The sequence below is a fragment of the Mauremys reevesii genome, linkage group 1 (genome assembly GCF_016161935.1).
Source record: "Mauremys reevesii isolate NIE-2019 linkage group 1, ASM1616193v1, whole genome shotgun sequence".
NCBI lineage: Eukaryota > Metazoa > Chordata > Testudines > Geoemydidae > Mauremys > Mauremys reevesii.
The window spans coordinates 86,529,558-86,555,082 of NC_052623.1; the positions used below are offsets into that span (position 1 = coordinate 86,529,558).

At 44.1% G+C, this 25,525-nt stretch overlaps 1 protein-coding gene across 2 annotated transcripts in view; it reads right to left on the bottom strand.

Moving 5' to 3' along the window:
• RBM26 (RNA binding motif protein 26) overlaps nucleotides 1-25,525 on the bottom strand; it is a 116,302-nt gene that overhangs the window by 38,723 nt on the left and 52,054 nt on the right. Inside the window, exons 16-19 of one of the 2 annotated variants that reach the window (XM_039525990.1) lie at nucleotides 24,151-24,225; nucleotides 21,382-21,552; nucleotides 16,913-17,017; nucleotides 15,126-16,208 (exon numbers count right to left, since the gene is read on the bottom strand). In XM_039525990.1, coding sequence (XP_039381924.1) covers nucleotides 16,176-16,208; nucleotides 16,913-17,017; nucleotides 21,382-21,552; nucleotides 24,151-24,225 — 384 coding nt within the window. In that variant the 3' untranslated portion in view covers nucleotides 15,126-16,175. Of the gene's footprint in view, nucleotides 1-15,125; nucleotides 16,209-16,912; nucleotides 17,018-21,381; nucleotides 21,553-24,150; nucleotides 24,226-25,525 lie in introns of those variants that run through there. The other variant, XM_039525985.1, reaches the window with a different exon arrangement.

The window sequence follows — 25,525 nt, forward strand, 5'->3', positions numbered from 1 at the left end:
AGAAGGACGGGGCACATCAGATGTCTAATGAATGGAGCCTTTCCTTGCCCTTATGCATGAGACTTAGGAAAAAAAGGTGGGTAAATAGACAGCCTGATTAAGGTGGAAGTTGGACACCATTTTCGGAATAAATTTTGGATGTGCCCTCATGGAGACTTTAAAGAAAACAGTGAACGGGGATGTCCCACCATTAAAGCCTGCAGCTCACCTACTCTTCTTGCAGATAGACAAAAAGAAAGAAACTGGCCGACGGGTAGGCTAAGGAGCAGGTTGTTAAAGGCTCAGACAGAGGTCTGATTAAAAGCTGACAGTACAAGGTTCAAGTATCAAGGAGGAACCAGCTGCTTAACTGAGAGGTAAGGGGAGAGTAAATTCTGTTTACCCGTTTAGAGAATCTAACCCACCATAGAGTTAGAGAATACCAAACACTTTTGTATAGAAGGGTGGATAGCAAAGAAAGCAGCTAAGGGTACTCAAGTCGGGGTTTGAGTGAAGTACTTGACCATAATGAGGATACAGAATGTCCCCTTCTCTGTCTGGACAAAATGTTAATGTTGATTGAAAGGTCTGTGCAGGTCTGAGAAAAAAATATTGCCTCAAACAAGAATGGGCAATCAGTATAATCTCTCCCTATCCTGTTATAGCTTGAGTATGACCTTGTGTATGAGTGGTACTCGAGGAAACTCATACATCAGAGTTGACCTCCAGGGAAGGAGGAAAGCATCTGAAAGAGAGCCTGGGCTCAGACTTGCTCTGAAATAGAACTGATGGCACTTTCTGTTCTGTCTTGTTGCGAACAGGTTCATACTGATAATCCCACACTTGCAAAAAAATAAATCTGAGTATACTGAGCTTCAATGCCAGTCATGATCCTCCTGAAAAGTCCTGCTAAGGTGGTCTGCTAGGACATTCTGAGCTCCCAGGTGAAATGCTGACAGAGTGATTTCATTCTGGATGCAAGAGTTATATAGGTGGATGGCCTTGTGACATAACGGTATGGATATGGCACTTCCCTGCCTGTTGACATAAAACATTGGTGTCATGTTGTCCTGGAGGACTTGGATAGTTTGGTCTTTGATTCAAGGTAGAAAGACTTGACAGGCTTTATGTATGGCTCACAGCTCCAACATACTGATGTGGAATGCTCTGTAGTGACGTCAATCTACTCTGTTTTGAAACAGGAGTAGATTAAGTTCTATGGAACTTCAGTGCATGGCAGCAGGGGCCACATGCACACAGTGCACAGCAGGCTAGCGAGGGGTAGATTTACAACCAAGTTTACTGTAAACTAGGTGTTTGTGTACATAAGCCCCCAACCTCATGGAACTCAGGACCCAGTGGTGTGAGGTGATGGATACCCAAGCACCACAAAATGGCAGAATCTGTCCCCAAAGGGAGGAGAAGAAAAAGGAAGAACTTATATTACTGGTATTCTTCTCTTTCGTGGGCAGTCAAATTGACTGGTCCAATCCTGCTAGTTGCTGTATAGTCAATGACTAAGAAGCAAATGATGCCTCCTCTGTGACATGAGACCCCATTTGACAGAATAAGAAGATCTGGGTTGGTAGAAAGGTTGTCATAGTTGTTGCTGTGGTCTGTATTGCTTCTTTCAGGGAGCTGGCATGTAGATCCCTAGTGAACAGTGTGGCAAGTGAGTCCTTGAGGCTATGTCAGGCCTCATCTCCTCTCTTATCTGACAAAAAAGACCAGAGATCCCTCAAAGGGCAAGTCCTCAATGATCTGTTGCACTTCTGCACGTATGCCCAAATTCTGAAGCCACAACAATCTTCTTATGGTGAATTTACTCATGGAGTCCCAATACATATAATCATATTTAGACAGAAGCGCCTCATAGTTACAAATGTGCAACTGTAGATTCGAGAAGGAAAAACGGTTACTTACCTTTGTAACTGTTGTTCTTCGAGATGTGTTGCTCATATCCATTCCAGTTAGGTGTGTGCGCGCCGCGTGCACGTTCTCCGGAAGACTTTTACCCTAGCAACCCCAGTGGGTCGGCTGAGCGCCCCCTGGAGTGGCGCCATAACGGCACCGCATATGTACCTCAGCCGACCCACCCGACCCTCAGTTCCTTCTTGCCGGCTACTCCGACAGTGGGGAAGGAGGGTGGGTGTGGAATGGATATGAGCAACACATCTCGAAGAACAACAGTTACAAAGGTAAGTAACTGTTTTTTCTTCTTCGAGTGATTGCTCATATCCATTCCAGGTAGGTGATTCCCAAGCCTTACCTAGGCGGTGGGGTCGGAGTGAGACGTGGCGGTATGCAGGACCGCAGAGCCAAAGGCTGCGTCCTCTCTCGACTGTTGGACCAGGGCGTAGTGCGAGGCGAAAGTATGGACGGACGACCAGGTCGCCGCTCGGCATATCTCTTGTATAGGTACTTGTGCCAGAAAGGCAGCGGAGGACGCCTGGGCCCTGGTACAGTGGGCGGTGAGATGGGCCAAGGGGACATTAGCCAAGTTATAGCAGGTGCGTATGCACTCTGTGAGCCATGAGGAGATTCGCTGCGACGAGACAGGAAGACCTCGCATCCGGTCAGCAATCGCCACAAACAGTTGCGGGGATTTGCGGAACGGTCTTGTCCGATCAACATAGAAAGCCAATGCCCTGCGAACATCGAGGGAGTGAAGTCGTTGCTCTCACGGGGATGCGTGAGGCTTTGGGAAGAAAACTGGAAGGAAGATGTCCTGGTTATTGTGGAACGTGGACGCTACCTTCGGGAGAAATGCCGGATGTGGTTGTAGCTGCATCTTGTCCTTATGAAAAACGGTGTACGGTGGGTCCACCACGAGCGCCTTGAGCTCAGAGACCCGTCTGGCCGATGTGATAGCCACTAGAAAAAACGTTTTCCAAGACAGGTACAGCAAGGAGCAGGTGGCCAGCGGCTCAAATGGTGGGGACATGAGCCTGCTGAGGACGAGATTGAGGTCCCAGGTGGGAATCGGGTGGCGCACCTGGGGGTAGAGACGATCAAGGCCCTTCCTGAAACGAGTAGAGAGCGGGTGAGAGAACAGCGTATACCCTCCCTCACCGGGGTGGAAAGCGGAGATGGCCGCTAAGTGCACCTTGATAGAGGACAGTGCAAGGCCTTGCTGTTTCAGCGACCAGAGATAGTCAAGGACCATTGGAAGCGGGAGCTCCGAAGGAATAGCATCGCGCGCTTGAACCCAGCAAGCGAAGCGCTTCCACTTGGCCATGTAGGTAGATCGAGTGGAAGGCTTCCTGCTGCTCAATAAAACGTGCTGCACGGGAGCAGAGCAGCGCAATTCCGTCTGGTCTAGCCACTCAGGAGCCACGCCGTGAGGTGGAGGGCCGGCAGGTCTGGGTGACGGAGAGTGCCGTGATCTTGTGTTATAAGATCTGGGTGAAGTGGCAGAGGAATTGGGCTGGCTACCGACAGACGGAGCAGCGTGGTGAACCAGTGTTGCCTGGGCCACGCTGGCGCAATTAAGATGAGACGTGCCTTGTCCCGTCCGAGCTTCAGCAGGACCTTGTGTATGAGGGGAAACGGAGGAAAGACGTAGAACAGATGACGAGTCCATGGAAGGAGAAACGCGTCCGACAGAGAGCCCAGTGCCAGGCCTTGAAAGGAGCAAAACTCCTGGCATTTGCGGTTCAATCAGGATGCAAACAGGTCTACATGGGGAAATCCCCACTGTTGGAAAATGGCATGAGCGATGTCTACTCTCAGCGACCACTCGTGGCAGAGAAAGGACCTGCTCAGGCGATCCGCGATGGTGTTCTGGACGCCAGGAAGGAACGATGCCACTAGATGTATCGAGTAGCATCGCCTCGTCGCAGAGGGGGGAAGACCGGGTCCCGCCTTGCTTGTTGATATAGTACATGGCCGTTGTGTTGTCTGTAAAGATTGAGACACAACGGCCGTGGAGGCGAGTTCGGAACGCCTGGCATGCCAGGCGCACTGCCTGGAGCTCCCCGACGTTGATGTGCATGTTCAATTCCTGCAGCGACTAAAGGCCTTGAGTACGAAGATCGCCGAGATGGGCTCCCCATCCAAGGGACGAGGCGTCCGTTGTCAGGGACAGCGAAGGTTGAGGAGCCTGGAATGGGACCCCCGCACATACGTGGGAAGGGGTCAGCCACCAATCCAGGGATTGAAGGACACCCGCTGGAATGGTGAGTAGGGTATCCAGAGGGTCCCTGTGTGGGCGGTATCTGGAGTGGAGGCACAGCTGAAGCAGGCGGAGGCGGAGCCTGGCAAACGGAGTGACGTGCGTGCAAGCCGCCATATGACCGAGGAGGCGGAGACAAGCACGGGCCGAGGTCACCCGAGAGGCCTGAAGGGCGCGGATTAGCTGCGTAAGGGCCTGGAACCGGAGCTGCGGAAGGTAGGCTCTGGCTAGAGATGAGTCCAGGGTCGCGCCAATAAAATCCAACCTCTGAGTTGGAACTAAGGTGGACTTCTCTATGTTGAGAACTAGGCCTAGGCACGTGAATAAGTCCTTGATCTCTGCAACATGTTGCTGGACCGTGGCCTGCGAGTCCCCCCTGATGAGCCAGTCGTCTAGGTAGGGAAAAACGGAGATGCCGCGCCGACGGAGGCGGGCGGCGACAACGGCCATGCATTTCGTGAACACCCTTGGGGCCGTGGAGAGGCCGAAGGGGAGTACCGCAAACTGGAAATGTAGGTGAGCGATTATGAAGCGGAGGAAGCATCTGTGTGGTGGGAAGATAGCGATATGAAAATAAGCGTCCTTCATATCGAGGGCGGCATCCCAGTCTCCCGGATCCAAAGAAGGGATAATGGTCCCGAGGGATACCATGCGGAACTTCATCTTCAGCATGTATGCGTTGAGGTTTCGCAGGTCGAGGATGGGTCGAAGGCCTCCTTTGGACTTGGGGATCAAAAAATAACGGGAATAAAACCCTTTGCCCCGTTCCGCATCCGGAACCTTCTCGACCGCTCTGATGGCTAGGAGCGAGTGCACCTCTTGTAAGAGGAGTTGCTCGTGAGAGGGGTCCCTGAAGATGGACTGGGAAGGAGGGGGTGAAACAAATTGGAGTTGGTAACCACGTTCCACAGTGCGCAGGACCCAGACATCGGTGGTCAGCCGGGCCCACGCTGGGAGGAAATAGGAAAGGCGGTTGGAAAAAGGCAGGGAGGAGGAATTTGGAGAAAGAGCTGGTATGCCGTCCCCGGGCGCATCTTCAAAAAGATGGTTTAGGCCCCGGTGGTTTCGAGGGGGTTCGCCCCTGGGACGGTTGGTTGCCAGGCTGTCGCCTACGTCCCCCGCGACCCCGTCGCCGACCAGAGTCTTGCCTGTAGCGAGGCATATAGTAAGGGCGGTTAAACTGGGGGTGGAACGGACGCCTCTGGGTAGCCGGGGTATGCATCCCCAAAGTACGGATGATAACCCTGTTGTTCTTTAGATTTTGAAGTCTGGAGTCCGTCTTCTCTGAGAAGAGCGCCTTTGAATCAAAAGGAAGGTCCTGAATGGCGTATTGAACCTCAGGAGGGAGCGTTGAACTCTGGAGCCAAGAGATCCGGCGCATGGTAACGCCCGAGGCTACAGTACGCACCGCCGAGTCAGCTGCGTCTAAGGAGGCCTGTAACGAGGTGCGCGCTACCTTTTTTACCTTCCTCTACGAAGGCTGCGAACTCCTGTTGGGAATCCTGAGGCAGGAGCTCTTTGTATTTCTCTACCTCAGCCCAAGTGTCATGCCCGTACCGGCTCAGCAAGGCCTGCCGGTTAGCCACTCGGATCTGCAGGGCACCGGCAGAGTAGACCTTGCGACCAAGCAAGTCCATTCGCCTGGCTTCCTTCGACTTAGGAGCCGGGCCTTGCTGGCCGTGTCGCTCTTTGTTGTTGACAGACTGCACCACCAACGATGAGGGGACAGGGTGCACATACAAATGCTCATATCCCTTGGAAGGGACCATGTACTTGCGTTCCACCCCTCGGGCTGTGGGCGCAATAGAGGACGGAGTCTGCCATATGGTATCAGCATTCGCCTGGATAGTCCTTATAAAGGGGAGAGCTATGCGGTTTGGAGCATCCGCGGACAAAATGGTCACTATCGGATCGTTCACTTCCGATACCTCCTCAGCCTGGAGATCCATGCGCAGTGCCACCCTGCGAAGGAGCTCTTGGTGCGCCCGTAAGTCAATTGGCGGGGGACCTATCGATGACGACCCCGCCACCGCCTCATCGGGGGAAGAGGAGGAAGAAGAAATTCCGGGCATGATGGCGTCCTGGTCAGTGTCTGGAACCTGCAGTGCTTCCTGCTCCAGAGGTTCCTGAACAGGCTGAATACCTTCCTCTGCGCCCAATGGTGCCTCAGTGTCAACCGGGGGGCGGCTTACTGTAGCCTCCAGGATGCGTGACTCGTGTGGCACGGTCCGCGCAGTGGGTAGAGGAGCACCCTGGGCTTGGTGGTAGGCGCAAGGGGTCCAATAACCCCATTGATGAGGGTCCTGGTCTGCGTAATGGGACTGATGTAAAGCTCCCGAAGGGACCTGAGGGTCATGGTCGTCGACGTAGTAGCTATCGGCGTGTGAAGAGGCCGAGGCATGTCGAGAGGGCCAGGGTGGGGCAGATAACCCTTGCGCCGAAGTGCCCACGGAGCGCATTTCCCGTCTGTGTGGTGACCGGAGCCGGGAGGCATCTCGATATCGCGAGCAGGAGCGAGAATGGGACCTGCGACCGGTACGGTGCCGGGAGGTTGACCGGGATCTCCATGACCGGTGCCGGGAGCGACTCCGCGAGTAGCGGCTGCCATATCGGTACCGAGAGCTTGAGCGGTGCCGGGAATGACGAGTAGGAGACCTGGAGAATGACCGGTGCCGCGAGTCTGACCGGTGCCGCGTAGTGGAGCGGTGCCGGGACTGAGAGCGGCGTTGCGATCAGCGCCCAGATCGAGATCGGCGTCGAGAGCGTGAGCGGTGCCGGGAACGGGAGTGGTGCCCGTCAGAGTCGGTGCCAGCAGGTGGCTTAAACACTGACGGCTTGCCCATGGAGCGGGGCGCCCGCACTGGCAGCGCCAGGGGCGCTGCCACAGCCGGGTCTGTCAAGGCGATAAGGTCCCGTGCCGCCACGAAGGTCTCCGGAGTTGACGGCAGTGGCATCTCTACCGTGGCCGGAGCCGGGGAGGTCACAGGTGCCGGGCTCGACGGCCTTTGAGGGGCCGGAGTCGCCGGTGCCGGCAAAATCGTCTGCGGCGGAGAAACCGGTGCCGCGGCAGGTTTCGGTGCCGGGCAGTCCAGACGGGGCGCACTCTGGTGCTTCGGAGCCGGCGATAACGTAGAGGCAGCGGCCTTTCCCTTCTTCGCCTTCGGCGAGAGAGAGCGTCTTTGGGCCGGTTTCGGTGCCGATGGCGCTTTCGGTGGCACAGCAGAGTGGCCCGGCGCCGTGGCGGCGCTGCAAGAGTCCAGAGGGACAGCGGGCGGTGCCGCGGCCGGAGGGGTTAAGGCTGCCTCCATTAGGAGCTGTTTAAGCCTAATGTCTCTTTCCCTCTTAGTGCAAAGCTTGAAAGCCTTGCAAATTGGGCACTTAGTAGATAAGTGCGACTCTCCTAAACACTTCAAACAGGAGCTATGAGGATCTCCTGTAGGCATAGGCCTGCGGCAGGCCGAGCACGGCTTGAAACCCGGGGAGCCGGGCATACGCTCCGGTCCCAGGTGCAGGTGGGGCTAACCCCCGAACCCGCTAACTATCTAACACTAAACTGATGTAACTATCAAAAACAAGAAAACCTAAGCTAAGATATTAACTATGTACAAATTTTTACAGAGAAAAACTATGAGGAAGCTAGGGAAGTGGAGGTCAGACAAGCTGCACTCCACTGTTCCAACGACCGACACGGGTGGTAAGAAGGAACTGAGGGTCGGGTGGGTCGGCTGAGGTATATATGCGGTGCTGTTATGGCGCCACTCCAGGGGGCGCTCAGCCAACCCACTGGGGTTGCTAGGGTAAAAGTCTTCCGGCGAACGTGCACGCGGCACGCACACACCTAACTGGAATGGATATGAGCAATCACTCGAAGAAGAACTATATTTTCCTGCCAAATAAATCTAGTTTCATTAGCACTGTTTCTTATGGTGTAGTGTGAAAATGACGGTGGCACTAATATTCATTTGCAGCTGAGTACCAGGGAGCCCAAGGTTGGATGTGAATACAATAGCTCATAACCCTGAACAGGTACCTAATAGCATCTGTTTGTTGTCAGGGTAAGGGTGGCTGCAGTCTGCCAAAGGGGCCTGCAAAATCTTACAGTGCCTCATTAAGAGGCAGTCTACTCCGCCTGGACCTGAGGACTGCAAAATATCACAAAGCTGAGGACAGACTCCAGCACAAACTCGGCTTTCACTCCCACAGCTGCTTCCACCCTTTCTCATAAGATCTTGGTAAGTCTTAAAGTCATCTGGTGCTGGTGACAAGGATTCAAAGTAGTACCTCATCAGGAGAAGAGAAAGTATTAAGAGGGGACAGCTCTTCTACTTGATGGGATGGATTCCCATGTGAACTTTAGTCTGCAGGTTGGACCAGGACAAACTCAGGAAGGTCTAGCTGTTGAGAGGTCTGAGAAATCGTAGAAGCCCCTGGAGCAGGATGGGGTGGAGAAGATCTGTGCTGAGATGGAACAAGTCGTGCACTTTTAATGGACTCCTCAGGGTGCCCAATAGGGCCACAGAGTAAGGCATAAGTGGCCATTGAGATGAGTCCCAAGGACAACTCTTGCAGTAAACACAGCAAGAAGCTCACCTGCTACGTGATCTCGACCATCTCGCCAAAGATTAAGTAGGCCAATAAGATTTTCTGGATCTGGTAAGGGAGGGATCGCCCCAGATATATTCAGAGTCAGACACTGGTCCATCATGTACTCCCTCAGGCAAAGCTCTCTCAATTTTTGAGTCCTTTTTTTTTTTTAAAGGAACAACAGATGTCACACCTTTCCCTAATGTGACCTTCACACAAACACAACAAATAGCAGTGTTAGGAACAGAACAGTGGGGTAGCGCTTGAACGTCTTTGCCCCTTTCTCCCTCGCCCCTGCTTCCGAATGGGGGGGGGGGGGAGGAGCAGCTGCCCTGGGGCCAGTATTTTAAAAGGGCCTGGGGCTCCAGGCCGCCACGGGTTTTTAATATTACTTTGACCCCTGGCCTTCTGTCTCTAAATATGTCAGTGGTGTATAGCCTGATGAATAGGGCAAAATACATGATGTTCTAATTATTCCATGAACCCAGAGACAAGTAGTTTACAGCCTTTTAATCCAGTTTCCTAGATAAGCTGGGAGAGTACAATATGATGGGGGCTAATTTAGCTACAACGAGTCAGGAAAACGATCTTGGAGTCATCGTGGATAGTTCTCTGAAGATGTCCACGCAGTGTGCAGAGGGGGTCAAAAAAGCAAATAGGATGTTAGGAATCATTAAAAAGGGGATAGAGAATAAGACTGAGAATATATTATTGCCCTTATATAAATCCATGGTACGCCCACATCTCGAATACTGTGTACAGATGTGGTCTCCTCATCTCAAAAAAGATATACTGGCACTAGAAAAGGTTCAGAAAAGGGCAACTAAAATGATTAGGGATTTGGAGAGGGTCCCATACGAGGAAAGATTAAAGAGGCTAGGACTCTTGAGCTTGGAAAAGAGGAGACTAAGGGGGGACATGACAGAGATATATAAAATCATGAGTGATGTGGAGAAAGTGGATAAGGAAAAGTTATTTACTTATTCCCATAATACAAGAACTAGGGGGTTACCAAATGAAATTAATAGGCAGCAGGTTTAAAACAAATAAAAGGAAGTTTCGCAGCACACAGTCAACTTGTGGAACTCCTTACCTGAGGAGGTTGCGAAGGCTAGGACTATAACAGCGTTTAAAAGAGAACTGGATAAATTCATGGAGGTTAAGTCCATTAATGGCTATTAGCCACGATGGGTAAGGAATGGTGTCCCTAACCTCTGTTTGTCAGAGGATGGAGATGGATGGCAGGAGAGAGATCACTTGATCATTGCCTGTTAGGTTCACTCCCTCTGGGGCACCTGGCATTGGCCACTGTCGGTAGACAGATACTGGGCTAGATGGACCTTTGGTCTGACTCGGTACAGCCGTTCTTATGTTCTTAGTATGTCATTGAACATAAAAACACAAGAACATAAGAATGGCCATACTGGGTCAGCTGGGTCTTCTGACAGCGGCCAAGGCCAGGTTCTTCAGAGGGAAGTAACAGAACAGGTAACCATCAGGTGATCCATCTCATGTTGCCCATTCCCAGCTTCTGGCAAACAGAGGCTAGGGACAATTCATAGCATGGTTTTGCATCACTGCCCACCCTGGCTAATAGCCATTGATTGTCCTATCCTCTATGAACTTATCTATAAAGTTTCCAAGACTTATTGTCCTAGGACACCTCGGCTACTATCGTGACAACATCTTTAGTATAATGGCCTTTAACCATGGCTTCACACTTTGCACTCTTGGTTGCTCAATCTCAGGAACTAAACACACTCAGCTGATCACACTGGAAATGAAAAGATGAAACATTCCCCCTATCTTGGGTTTTCTACTATCATATCGAAACTAAGATTAGAATCCACTCTGACTCCAGACAAGAAGCATCAAACACAGTAATCCATTTCAGTACCCAGTAAACGACAGTGAATCCTTACAAGTTAATCTTCCTCATGGCAAGTCAATCGAGTGAGTCACTGACCACTCAAGGAAAGCTATAGAGATTCTGGCCCTGGAATATCTACTGCTTCTTTACTAACCCCACAGATCCTCATAATTCACCCACGAAAGCTCATGCTCCAAAACGTCTGTTAGTCTATAAGGTGCCACAAGACTCTTTGCTGCTCATAATTCTTTGATAACCACAAGAAAGAAGGAAACTTGAGAGTGTTGTTGTTGTAGTCTGTGGCAAGGTGGGCTGGTGCCAAACTAGGGAGGTGCATGTCATCTATCACCCTACCATAGTTTGGGAACCTTGTTGCTGAAAATCCATCAACTATGTCCTGCACATTGCTGAGCGAAACAATTAATGGCCTTACACACTTGCATGACAATGACCACCGCTGTGGATTTTCCAACTCCAAAATGATTTCCCACTAACTAGTAGCAACCCAACATTCCAAGGTTCCAGAGTGTCATGGCCACTCGCTTCTCCACTGTCAATGCATCTCTTTCGCATCTAGAAGTTCTGCAGCCAGTGCTTATTGTCACAAACTTGTCTTACAATGTGATCCCACCAGTCAATGCTCATTTCTTGGTCATAGAAGTGGCACACCTCCACCTACTCCATGAACACAACAGACTTGAATTGTTTTTAATTGTCATGTCCCCCCATTGTTGGAGAATTTCCTGCAGGTCTGCAAGTACAAGAGAAGCATAAGTCCTGTATTTGCAACGCTCATGAGAATTTATAACTCTGCAGGCTCCATGTTCCTCGTCAAAGATATTGGACACTGAGAAGTGCCATGCAGGTTTGTGGAATACAAAAAAAAAAAAAAAAAGCACAAAAATTATGGTATATGGATGACATTATGGGATGGAGAAAGTTGCATGCTGGAACTTGACCACTAGCTCCCAGAGATGCCTGCATGACTCATTTCTATTCCACACTGTGAATGCAGATGGCAGCATGTGGCACACTGGGTTACGTACCCATGGTGCACCGTTCTTTGCATCAACACAAGCACTCCTAATTTGTACATGCAGGGCTGATGCAAGCAGCCAAATACGCATACACACAAGTGACATACTAACTTTGGTAGATGTAAGCTGATGTAACTTGTGTCAACCACAGTTTGTAGTGTAGACATGGTCTTAGATACTGCCAATATGCTACAGCCCTGTTAATCAGGAGTCAGGCCAAGACATGGAACAGAACATACTGGTGACTCTACAGAATGATCTCCTGGTCACGGGCATATGTCAGACAACTCTTTGCTGGACATCTACAGTATTTGATACAGCTGACTATGAAATGTGCTTTTATGCCACTCACCCTGAGAATAAGGGGGGGATTCTATTCCCCAGCCTCCAGAACCCTCACCTGTGGGTCCTTAAGTCACTAAGGGAGATCACGAAATAGAAGGGACTAAAATGTGAGTAATATGCAGAAGACATCCAGTTCTACTCCACGCGCACATAAGATGCAAGCAACACCTCTCCACACGAGTTTTCCAAGGAAAGGGCCTGTCTGCAATCAGCAAGTGATTTAACAACTGCCTAGAACTGAATCCAGAAGAGATTAAATTAAGGTACTGATGATGGGATGAAGGAAGCACTCCAAAAAACTTGCCACCATTATAACATCACCCTCAACCCTACTTTTCTGCTTTGGTGTTTACCTCGATTCCTCATTTCAATACATCCTGTCACAGTCATGCCAGTCAATTTTAAATTTAGCCACAATGATTCATTCATCCATGGCCTCTAGGCATGATTATTGTAACTCCTTGTACCTAAGAATGAAACCTTGAATCTAAAAAACCTACAGATAAACACAGGACACTAGAAAAAGTCCTCCACTCTCCGTAGTGGCTTCCCCATTGAAAACAGGGTGAAGTTCCAAGTTCCGGTCCTTATCTTCAAATCCTTCCATGGTCTGGCCTTCTACGATTATGACCTCCCGAAACAGCTGTGTTCCACTGAGACAACAGAATTATCAATGTCCAGGGTGAAACTTGTGTATGCAGAAAATTACAAATGGGAAGTACAACTCTATGGGCCAGAAGTCATGACCATATGAACACCATTGTCTTTAGATTAGGATGCAACACACAACTTTAGCCTTCTTGTATTGAACACTAATCTATTCTCTTGAACCTGCAAAATAGAGTCCAATTTCTGGAGACATAAAGGGAGAGACTGACAGAATTAACAATACATTTGTGTATAATTTATAATTTTGTGAAGTACTCATAGCAGTGATGGGTGCCGGAGTAAGAATTTACACAGATCTTATAAGCACCATACAGAAGTCCCAAGATGGAGGAGATTCTGAAGCAGGTGTATACACATCAGCACTTTCAAATATCTTGTAATCCTACAATGACTGAAGGCAGAAAAGCTTTGTACTAATGGATGGTAAGCAGAAATGGCTGCCAAGTGCACTTAACAATAGTAAGACTGTCTTGGCTTTTCTTTTTTTTTTTGGCAGTCCAAGAATGTAGGAATTGATGTTGACAAAAGGTGACAATTTGACAGCCAAGATCCATAGTGAAAAGCTCATTCATTTTAGAACACTACATTTTCTTGTAAATGCCTTTTGAGAGTGTAAAAATATGTTGTGCACTTCCTGAGAACACCTTAATTTCTAACAAGGTACCATGATCCAAACAGCCCAATGATGACAGAGAATTTGATCTTACTCTTAGACAGAAGATTCAGAAGTATAGGAAGAATTAGAGACTGATGACAGGCCCAGAAGATCTGAATACCAGAATACACCCAGGGAATCCAGTAAAGTATCTCTCATTGTTAATATTCATATTTCAGTAGAGCGCAGAGGACCCTTATCAGCACTGGAGCCCCATTTTACTAGGCACTATACAAACGCAGAAGTAGACACAGACATTGCTTCAAGCATCTTGCAGACTTTGTGGAAATAGGGGTAATGGAAGATAAACTTTATAGAAAGTCCTGAACCAAATCAAACAGGAAGATATCCTTCAGGAAATCTGGACCCCTCTTCACTTAAGCCATGAACAGGATATACGTTGAGTGTTCCTTGAAACACAAGTCTCTTTACCAATCACTCCACTTTCTGAATAGAGATTATACTACCAAGTCTTTTAGGGATCACAAGGCCGCTTGCGACTCAAGCTATAAGAATGCCTTTCCCTGACAACTTGAGGGCTATTTGATAAATCTGAACTTAATACACCAGTCCTAAAATATCACTGCTGAGCAAGGAAGACAGTGTGATTCCTTGTTTCCTCATATAATACTGGAATATTGTTAACTGCATCACATATCCTCCTTTTGCCTGAAGGAGGAAAAACTTCAGAACCACTCATACTGATTGAGACGCCAAAACGTGTAGTTTTCTTCTCCAGAAATTCCAATCATGCTTGTGAATCCAAATATTTGGAGTAGATCAACAGTTAAATGGCCATGTAATTACGTATACAGGCACATATCTGACATAATGTGTATCTTATTGGTCTCTGCAATTTAGAAGCCTATTATAGGTGCAGTTGGTTGCACTGCAAACACTAAAGGTGGTCTGACACTTCATATTATAAGAACCTGTTTTCAGTAGCTTTTAACTTTCCCAATTTTTAAATGGTCAAGATGATATTTCCCATGCCAGATGTCTGCCCTCAAGGTAACTTATTTGGGAAAGTTTCTTTTTATAGATTGCAAATAATTTTTGTTCCCTAAGACTACACCTCCCTGTTGAAATTCATATGAAAAGCCTCTCAAAATCTTGCAGTATAAGATCCACACATATCTCTCATATGAAATGTAAATAAAAGTGACAGTATTTTTGCCACAGTATTTCAGAAGTATAAGTTTTACAACCTATCATCAAGGCATTACAAGGCCATTTGGAAAAGAAAAATGCTGTAAGGAATTAACGGTATTGTCTCAGCATTAGTTAAAAAGGGGCATACAAATGCGAATTTTCTTTTTGGTTACAGAAATTATTTTAACAAAAGGGAATTGTCAGAAATAGTTTACACAGTGCAAATGAGAGCACCACAAGGAAAGCATATGTTAGTCAGCAAGGAAGTAATAATCAAGATGCAAGTTAAGCACAATAACTTCTCCTTCATTTTGATGAAAATCTAGTATTTTGAATATTGGTAAGCAGTTGAATTATGTGAAATTTCTTTCACAGCTTTTATGTACACTCCTAGTACATTTATTTTCCTTAACACTTGAAAATGTATTGTTTGAAAATGTATACCATTTCCGTGTGGTCTGCTCAGTGTAACTACAGAAAGACATGTTATCAATTGTCAGCACTGCCCAGCAACTATAGTTAAAGAGCAAGCTATATTGCATCTCGATACACACACTATCAGCAAAACTTTCAGTTAATTTTTAATTGAAGACAATTAGGCCCCATAAATTGATGGTAAAGAAAAGATTACAGTATCTTATAAATATATGCAATAAACAGATATTATACATTCCAGAGTATTTTAATAATTATTAATTAGTAATCCTGAATGGCACATAAAATTGCTTAAAAGTGCGTGCTATGAAAATCAGACTTTTTTTTAAAGCTGGTATTTTTTTTTTCAAACAAGACTTTCTAAAAAAAATGCAGGCATATATTTTTGTACATGGCACATTTCTTGAACAAATTCTATTTACATATAGTTTTTGTAACAGAATTTTAATCTCAGCACAAGAGTTAATCTACAACCTTTTAAAACAACTATTAGAGAAGAACATTGTTTCTCTCTAATACATTTAACACTTTTGTTAATATTAGGCTATTTTTAACAGACTGATGTTCCTTTAAAGAAAAGAGTAAGTAAGGACAGCTTTAGCCTTTCTTTATAAACACCCACAGCACCATCTACAGACAAAATTTTAAAATGCATGCTAACAAAAGTTACCTACTGCAAATCTATAAAGTATCAGGTGACAATACCCTTTAAAAATCTTTAGAGTGTAAAAATCTTGATCATTCAGCAGCTGAATGATCAAAATAGAAGACAGCCAGAATGGCATATTTCTGAGTACTATCCAGAGACTGAAGAGGTGAAGCATCCCTGCTAAATACCTTAAGAGGAAACATTTGCAGTGTTGTTGTAGACACATTGCTCCCAGGACATGAGACACACAAGGTGGGTGAGGTAATATCTTTTATTAGACCAACTTCTGTTGGTGGAACAGACGAGCTTTCAAGAGACAAAGAGATTGCCCTCAGGGCTGGAAAAAGTAATCAGAGTGTCACAGATAAATGCAAGGTGGGACAGATAGTTAAACATAAGCATTAACATGTTGCAGGAGACCAGTTAAAGTGAAACAGACAATCAACAATTGTTTGATGATATCCCCCATATGGGTTCCACTGTGTGGTGGTTGGGTTGCGTTTTTTCCATACTGAAGCCAGCTCCATTGAGGTACTTGGGTGGCCAGTTCCATGATATGATCTATTCCTCTGGTGGAGTGTCCTTGTTTGGTGAAGGTGTTAAGGTGTGTATCCTGGGCTTTTTCCTCAGAGCATATGCTGCAGTAGCTGAGTGCCTGGCTGTAGATGAGATTTTTTTTTAGTGTCTGGAGTGGTTCCTGGATCCAGGGAAGTAAGCATGGTGATCCCTGGGTTTCTTGGATATAGTTGTCTATAATTAAACTTTCAGAGAAAAATGATAAAAGACAAAAACACCCTGTCATCTGTGGGCAAACACTTTTCACAAAATGATCACTCTACACTGGAACTCTCAGTCCTCGTCCTCAAACGAAACCTGCACAACACCATCAAAAGATGAGCCTGGGAAGTTAAATTCATAACTTTGCTAGATACCAAAATTCAGAGGCTTAGAGACACTGGTTTTAGGACTCATTACACCAATGCACAACCCACTAATTCTCCTCTGCCCCATGACTGCAGAGGTGTCCTTTAACTGGTCTCCTGCAACGTGTTATGCTTAACAATCTGTCCCATCTTGGATTTATCTGCAACACTGATTACTTTTTGCAGATTTGAAGAGCCCTGTGTAGCTCAAAAGCTTGTCTTGTCCAACAACAGAAGCTATTCCAATGAAAGATACCACCTCACCCACCTTGACTCTAAGAGAAAAGGGTTGTGTACTACTTACCAAAAGAAGATTTTTTAAAAACTATTTTAATTGCACAACAGATTACACTGTAAGGTAACATGCAAGTTAAGCAAAATATACTAAACGAAAGTTTTTGTAATATGTGGTTAACTGAAGAAATAAAAAACAAACATACTTCAAGCTGCAGTTCTGTGTACTTTCTTCTTAGTTCAGCCACTTCTTCACCAGCCTGCATCTTCTTGTACAAATCAAGCTCAGTATCCAGTAATTCTTTCTGCATCTAAGAAATTGTCAAGGTGAAGTTACTAGTTTATACATTCCTTACTCCCTAATGGGGAAAAGACTCCACTGATAATGACCAAGGTTTTGATGGCCCAGAACAACACTGCTAGTAGTGGGAAGTCGTGACTGGCTATTTTAAAAATAAGCAGGGCCTCCAAGTGAGTTAGATGACTCTTACGGCAACAGAAAGTTTCCCCTTTCTCTCTGTACTTGGAAAATGGAGCAACCAAGCACAGAAGAAAAAGGTTGGGAATCTAGATGATGGGCTTTTCATTTTTGGCTTATTAAATTATATTATTGTTGTTACTTAGCAGGAGTACTTGCTACTATATTGGGTATTGTGAGCAGCCTCCAAAGAACTATGCATGAGGTTAGGAGATTAAGACTAGAAGGTTAAACTCAGTGTTTAATAACGGGAAGTCTCCAAAAACTTTATATTGTCATTGCCCCCAGTACTGATTTAACAGCCAACCATGATAATGAAATTTGGTGTTTCTTCTTTTAAAGCAGGAGTTACCCCAGTAATGGGTTGCAACTTGTGTGATGGTGGGAAGAGCCCCAAAAATCTAAAAAGTTCTGCATAACACAATTCAGTACATTTTAAATGACAATGAATACACAATACACACTCTAATGGCAAGTTCTTTTAACACCAAAATATTTTTGTAATGTGAGAACGTCAAATGGTAGTTCACTGCAGACTAAGGCAGGACACAGGTATGTGCAGTAGACTACTAGCACCTCTCTTAATAAAAGTCAGCCTCTTTGTGTATGTAGCTTTTCCTTCCAGAACACAGTATATGAACTATTAAAAAAATGTTATATACAACACCAATTGCAAGTACCCATGCTCACAAATCATGACAAAATGTGTCACTGAACTGAAATCCACACATATTGGCTGCAATTTCTAAGGTCTGAGCGCACGACTGAGCTTCATATGATCACGTTGCATACGTCAATCTTCACTGGAGTTTGGTTCTGATTAAGGGGTGATTTTGAAACATGGACTGGTTTTGTGAAGAGGACCATGTCCAGATGTTCCAAATCATGCCTCAAAGAAAAAATAAAATGCACAAATAATGAAAATAGTTTCCAAAGTTAAAGGTCATGCAGTGATTACCAAATTGAAAAGCAGTGCTTTTGATAAATATTGTTTTGCAAGTGTATCAGCAACATGGCTGTGGATGTCTGAAAACAACTGCTTTCAAAACTCATGAAAAGTGATTATTTAGCAATTCAAATTCCTTAGTCAGAAACTCTGGTGTTTCATAACTTCTGGAGTTTCTTAGGTATATTGCTGATGCTTCTATTGAAGATTCTTTTGTAAAGCTGTGCAACTCCCTCAAGAAGAAAATGATTACTTGACATATAAGGAGACAGAGATTTCAATGGGAGCAGTGTATTATAATCTCCTTAGATTGCACCAAGGCAAGAACAAATAAAATTTACGGCCTGGTCACATATATACCATGCATTATACTTTCGGGACTTCATACACTACCAAGCTTTAATTGTTCAAAAAATGCCTGAAAACCTGTGGCCGGGACCTCATGAAGCAGTCAAAGTAGTGAACTTCACCTAAGGCTACACAATGAATGCTGGTTCTCCCTTTCCCTCACCTCCAGTTGCTCAGATAACAGGTTTCTTTCACCACCAAATTCCAAGACAGTGTGTTTTGTTTGTTTGTTTGTTTGTTTTTTTACACCCCAGTTCCCTAAATGGCCCCCTCAAGGATTGAACTCACAACCCTAGGTTTAGCAGGCCAATGGCTCAAACCACTGAGCCACCCCTACCCCCCAAGTGTAGGACTAGCTTCTTAACTACTTGTAGAACTCACTGAATCAGTGCAAGAAAAACTGACAGTTCTCCTGTCAGATTATAATAATATAGTAAAGTATATTATAATATTACAATATGTTATATTATAGTATATAGTTATTATATTATAGTATATTATAATATTACAGGATATTTTATAGCCAGGAATTCAGCAGATTTTGGCTGTTTTCTGAAGCTTTAGTCAAATTGTTTTTCAGCTGCAGTAACAAAAAAATCCCCAGCAGTGCTGGTATAGACTCATAGACTTTAAGGTCAGAAGGGACCATTATGATCATCTAGTCTGACCTCCTGCACAATGCAGGCCACAGAATCTCACCCATCCACTTCTATAACAAACCCCTAACCTATGTCTGAGTTACTGAAGTACTCAAATTTTGGTTTGAAGACCTCAAGCTGCAAAGAATCCTCCAGCAAGTGACCCGTGTCCCATGCTGCAGAGGATGGCGAAAAACCTCCAGGGCCTCTGCCAATCTGCCCTGGAGGAAAATTCCTTCCCGATCCCAAATATGGCAATCAGTTAAACCCTGAGCATGTGGGCAAGACTCACCAGCCAGCACCTAGGAAAGAATTCTCTGTAGTAACTCAGATCCCATCCCATCTAACATCCCATCACAGACCACTGGGTATACTTATCTGTATCAACCACAACAAAAAATATTCAAGACTATTTCTGCAATTCAACTTCATTGAACATCTTTCATCAGCAATACAATTCAATCTAACAAATATTCTTGTAATTTATCTCCATAAATGAGATCACTTTGCAAAAGCTCAGTTATTTCTGGTATGAAAAAGTTCATCCTATGATTGGGGTAGGAGGTTTTGGGGGAGAGAGGTCATAAAACATTTCTTGATCTGAAAGGGGTCATCAGCTCGAAAAAGATTAGGAAAACCCTGTTCTACAATTTCTATCCAAGAACTAGCGGCACCCAAATTAATCCTTTTCTTAATATAGCAATCTCAGGAGTTTAATAGAAAGAACTTCAAAGTGAGAACTAAGATGTGTTTTAGAAGTAGTCACACAGAAGCATAAGTCCAACTGCCAGTCCCAATTACACCTCTACCTCGATATAAGGCTGTCCTTGGGAGCCAAAAAATCTTACTGCGTTATAGGTGAAACCGTGTTAAATTGAACTTGCTTTGATCCAGCGGAGTGCGCAGCCCCACCCCCCCGAAGCACTGCTTTACCGCGCTATATCCAAATTCGTGTTATATCAGGTGGCGTTATATTGGGGTAGCGGTGTATTATTTTATAGTTACTATTTTTCATTATAATCTGCCTAATAAGTAAGGCTGCCTTGTATTTTCTCAAATATGATTGCAAATTTAAAGCTGATGATCCTTCCTAAAATCCAGTCTGAGGTGAAGTCATGAAGTCTTTGGAGTAACATCCCAAAACTAAAACTTTAGAAGGGAGAAATAAACATTCCAAGGGACTGGCATTCTGAACATAAACTGGAACAGAAAAAGACTGGCTGTGGTCTTCCAGAGAAGTATCTGATAAAACACTCTGCACTACACCAAGGTATTGTTTTTTTAAAAACCTTCCCTGGATTTTTTTCCCCTCTATGTTTTTGTGTCTGTTAGTAAGGCAGAACAGAAAATGTGTGATTTATTTGTTTAGAATGACACGTTTAGAGGATCATTTTAATTCCTTAATGTTGTTACTTTTCCAGGGCTTTTAAAATTGTTCATTCACTCCAATCTGGGGCTGAAGATCGTCCTAGAGACAACAAAATATCAGGATCATAAAAAGGTCATGTAATTGGGTCAGAAAACAAAGGTTTACCGATCAAGTCTAACTCTGGAAACAACCAAAGGGAGTAATTAGCCTTCTGTAGCAGCAAAAAGAAACCACTGAAGAGAAACTTCTCTCCCAGCGAAAACCTCATTACGACCAGTGAATTCAAAAGACTGACAATAAATACACTGACATTGTCTCAAATCTAAAAAGTATGGCATATGGGTCAAGTTCACAGTGAGAGTTCAATGCAGTACTATAATGGCCCACCCAAATGACAATTTAGTTGATAGCACTGTATAACACAATCAAAACATGAAGGGACACCAACTTAAATCTAGTGAGTTTAAGTAGTTGTTTCTTATTCTAAATCCAACCCTTACAGTGTGAGTTTCCTTTTGTTTAAAAAAATATTCATCCCCCCCACTGCTGCTTGAAAGACCCACAATGAAAAGGAGAACATGATTGATTATTCAAGAGAAGCAGTGAAACTAACAAAGTCCTGTCAAAGGTAAGAGAAAAGAAAAAAAGTGAAAAATATTTTTCTTCTGATATATTTCAGATGTACTAAATTTAGGTATACAAGTAACAATACAAGGTAAAAAACAATTTCAGACAGCTACCTGGATTTTAAATTGAATGCATCCCTTTAAAGTGAGTGAAACAAAATAATCTTACTTACTGGTAGACTCAAAGTGGTGGGATTTTTTTTTAACTGAGTGGCATCAGCACATGATGCAATTATATAACATTAATAAAAACAAACAGAAATTGAGTACCTGAGCCTTAGTTTTCAAGCTTTTCAGAGGAGCACCTCCAGATGAGACACCTTTTAATTCATCCTTTAACTTGGTAATGCTATTAGTCAAAGTCTCCAGAGTTTTCATTATTTCTGCCTTGTCTTCTGACTTCATCATAGGTTTATTCCTCTCCAGCTTTGAAATCAGCATCTGTCCAATTCAAACCAGTTTTATTATCGTTGGGAGGATTAATGTATCTAATATTCTAGATGTAATTGTGGGTTTTTCTAGATATGTTGATTAAAATGCTATAACAGAGAAAACAGACTTGGCTTTCAAGATCAACATGGTTTTTTATATAGTTTATATTCAGGTAAATAGGTATATTTAACTATTACTTTTTGTAATGATTAAAGAGAATCTTATTAAGAGGGAATTCAAATTCTGCAATAGAGAGTTCAACATACCAGAAAGTTTTTCAGGCATTCTACCCAACCTAAATTATGATTTTGCCTTTTACCTTCTACCCCAACTGTTCTATGTATCTTTTCTTGTGCTCATGTGATAAATAAAGTGGGGGGATAGCTCCCTTTGATGGACACCCAGCCAGACAGTTAGCTGTAAAATCCCTCTTCGTAGCTGTACTTTACTTGCTTTACCTGTAAGGGGTTAAAAAATCCCCCAGGTAAAGAAAAAAAAGCGGGCACCTGACCAAAAGAACCATTGGATTGGATTTTTGATGTTCTAAGAGGTTTGTGCATGTTGTTTGATTAGCTGCTAGCCACAGCTAATTTCCTTTGTTTTCTTTCTCAGCTCTTCCCAGAGGGGTGTGTGAAATGGCTTGAGGGTACCCTCAGGGAGAAGTTCCCAAGTGATACTTCCTGGGTTCAAAGGGTTTTTTTTGCATTTGGGTGGCGGCAGCATTTACCAAGCCAAGGTCAGAGAAAAGCTGTAACCTTGTGAGTGTAATATAAGCCTGGAGTGCAAGTATTAATTTTTAAAATCCTTGTCGGCCCCCACTTCTGCACTCGGAGTGACAGAGTGGGGATTCTGCCTTGACAGCTCATCTCAACAGCTCTTAGGGGCAGGAACTGTCTTTGGCCATGCCATTAGCACAAAAATAGGTGTTTTCTTAACTTGAGTTATCTAACTCAAGTTAAAATCCTAGTGAAGACAAGACAGTTTGTAGTTTGCAAATGAGATAGTAGGTCAAGTTAAAGACTATGGGGAAGACTAATCTAACTCAACCAGCTAACCTGAGTAAAAACTATGAACTGCTTAGATTTTTACCAGTATTGTAACTTGAGTTAGATAACTCAAGTTAAGAACACACCTTTTTTTCATACTGAAGACAAGTGTTAAGTCTGTTTCTATGTAGTGCCATGCACATCATTAGTGAATGTCAGGGTTTAGATTACATATCCTATTACTTCAGTTTTCCTGTAGATCAAGGGTCTATTTATAATGAACATGCCAGTTTCTACCACGTTACATTTTAACCTCAAGAGCTCATGTTTGTATCTACTGATTCTGTGTGTTTGAAAACAACTATTTTAGATAAAAACAAGTTTAACTTTGATCACTAGCGTCTAAGTCTGCAGTAAATATAGCTTAAAAAAAAAAGATGTACCCCTGGTTTACAAATAGACTCCCTTTCAGCCTTCCCAACAGCAATGGAAAATGATCACATGGGGGTGTGATGATGCAGGAGGTGTCAACACCAAGTCCCAGGGCTCAGCAAAAATGACTATACTCAGGCTTTCATTTTAAAGCATTCCAAAGCCTGGCGCTGGCTGAATTTATGTTTCCCATGAGTGCCAGTAGGAGGTTTTTGATGGGGCCTGTACAAAAGTAGACTGCTCTGGGTGAAGTTTCCAGGCGTACTTGACATCCTTGCATGCCATGATCAATTGTGAGGTAAAAGATGCAGCAATCAGGTTAAACTGTATTAGAATTTTTTGCCCCAAGCATGTATCTCGGAACCACTATCCTAAAATTTCCAAAGCTGAAGGAAGGAAGCAAAGGAAATGATCCTCCTCGAACAAAAATACACCATTAGAAAAATGTGCCAAAGTGCTGAGGAGCAGTGCCAGGGCACTTGAGCACCAACAAAAATGCGCCAAGGCAGTAAAAAAACATGGAAGTGCCAACAAGAAAAACTTAGCATACAGAATACAGAACTCCAATATACTGAGCAACTGGAACAAAATACCAAAACAACTCTGGAGACCCCCCCGCCCACCGAAAAAAAAGAGCAGACAGACTTGGCACTTCAAAAATAAGTAAACCAGAGCATCAATAAAAGCACAACAGCATTTCTTCCTCTCTCTCTTTACAGCGCTGACTGCAAGGAAGGACACCAGGAACAAGATACCTAGAGGACAAGGCTGGCAAGATGGTCAGAAGCAGCAACAGCTGGAAGTCCACATGTGGCTCCTTTGCTGAACACAATCAAGAAGGAACTGGTTAGATGGTTCTAGAGATTGAGGGATCAGCAGTGCATGATAGGGAAAACATAGGAAGCTCAAACACTGGCCCCCACTAACAAAAAATCTTAGAGATAAAAGAATCCCACAGTGTCTAATGAGGGAAGCATGAGAACCAGCAGTCAGAACACTGTGTGATACTGACCTCTTTTGCACTGAGATTTATGGATGAAAAGCACAGTATTGTTATATATTTACATACCAATAATTGCAATTTATGATTATGACAAACTATTGTAATGATTTTACAACTCATAATGTCAACTGTTACTTTTATTATCGCTGCAGAAAGCTCCAATCAGGGAGCATCTAAATACTTTACCTTTTGTGTTTCAATGTGCTTTTCTAAGATCTCCTGTTTTTTCTTTCTCACATCTTGTTGAAGTCTTAGTGTTTCCTAGGGGCATAAAATTAAATTACAGAAAGTTCCTAAGATTTTTGGAATCAAGAATTCGTCAAGAGAATTTTCTGTCACTGAATAAACTAGAATAATCAGTTTGCCTACTGTAGTAAGTGATTACAAAAAAATTGACAAAAATAAATTCTAGTAATAGAAATAAGCTCATCTGATGTACAAAAAGAGGGTTATCAAAGCTATCCTTAGGGATGTATCATCAAACATCAGGGTTAGTGGTAAATCTGATACCAGACTTAGTTAAACAGATGCCAGGAAAGCTTCAAACTTTGTTATCCCTAGGACTAGGGTAATCATTTTACAGATCACTACGCCAGTGTGAAAAGCAGACAATTTTATTACCACATTACCAGAGGAATTTTGGTATTCTTTATAATGCAACCATGATTTTATTGCACAAGTTCAGACATGTAAAGGAAGTATCCTAGAAGCAACCATATGTTGAGTCCTACAATAGATTAGCTATATTTCATAGTACAGTCTCAGGCCACAAAAATCAAAAGTTCATAGGAAGTTTTTAAAAAACTTTGATATCATCAAAAGCTTGCTACCTGGAAAGTAACCTTATTATGATTGGCTAGAATAACTTATACGAAACATAACTCAAAGTTTTAAAAGTGGAATCTTGCCACATATTTGTGAATACAGAAGTATGAAATGTAAATCTGTCCATTTCAAAATTGTATTACTCTATTTCTAAAATACTGTACTTGGAGGAGGGAGCGGAAGAGATGCCAGAGCTTCTATTCAGCTTCTTGCTGGAAAGAAAACAATCACTTCCTGCTCTATAGCACAGAATGGGAGCAGAAGCTCATGATTCAGCATATTTTTCAAGAAGAGCTTAGGGATTTTATACAAACATAGTTGATGAGGGGGAAGAAGGAACATAAAAATCTACGTGCATTTCTGAGTCAGCATTTCCAAGTCAGCCAACAGCTGGGCTCAGACTGCAAGGCGAATTACCTTATGCAGAACACAAATATGTTGACAGCTACAAAACACTAATGTTAATATTAAGCTATGTTTGTGTCTCTCTCCTCCCAAACATCAACCTGACTTCTGCCTGCTCAGAATATCTGATTTACTATAGTGTGTGATCCTGTTCTCCAGTGGCTGCAGTCCATAGAGGATTATAAACATAGGAGAATGAGGAGAGGAAAGGGAGATGGGGAAAACTAAAAGGAAGACAGGAAGAGGAGAGGGGAGCTACATTTGACATCAGTCCCAACGAGCCATGAATTTCTCACAGGTATTGTATTATAATAAATATACATCTCTTCAG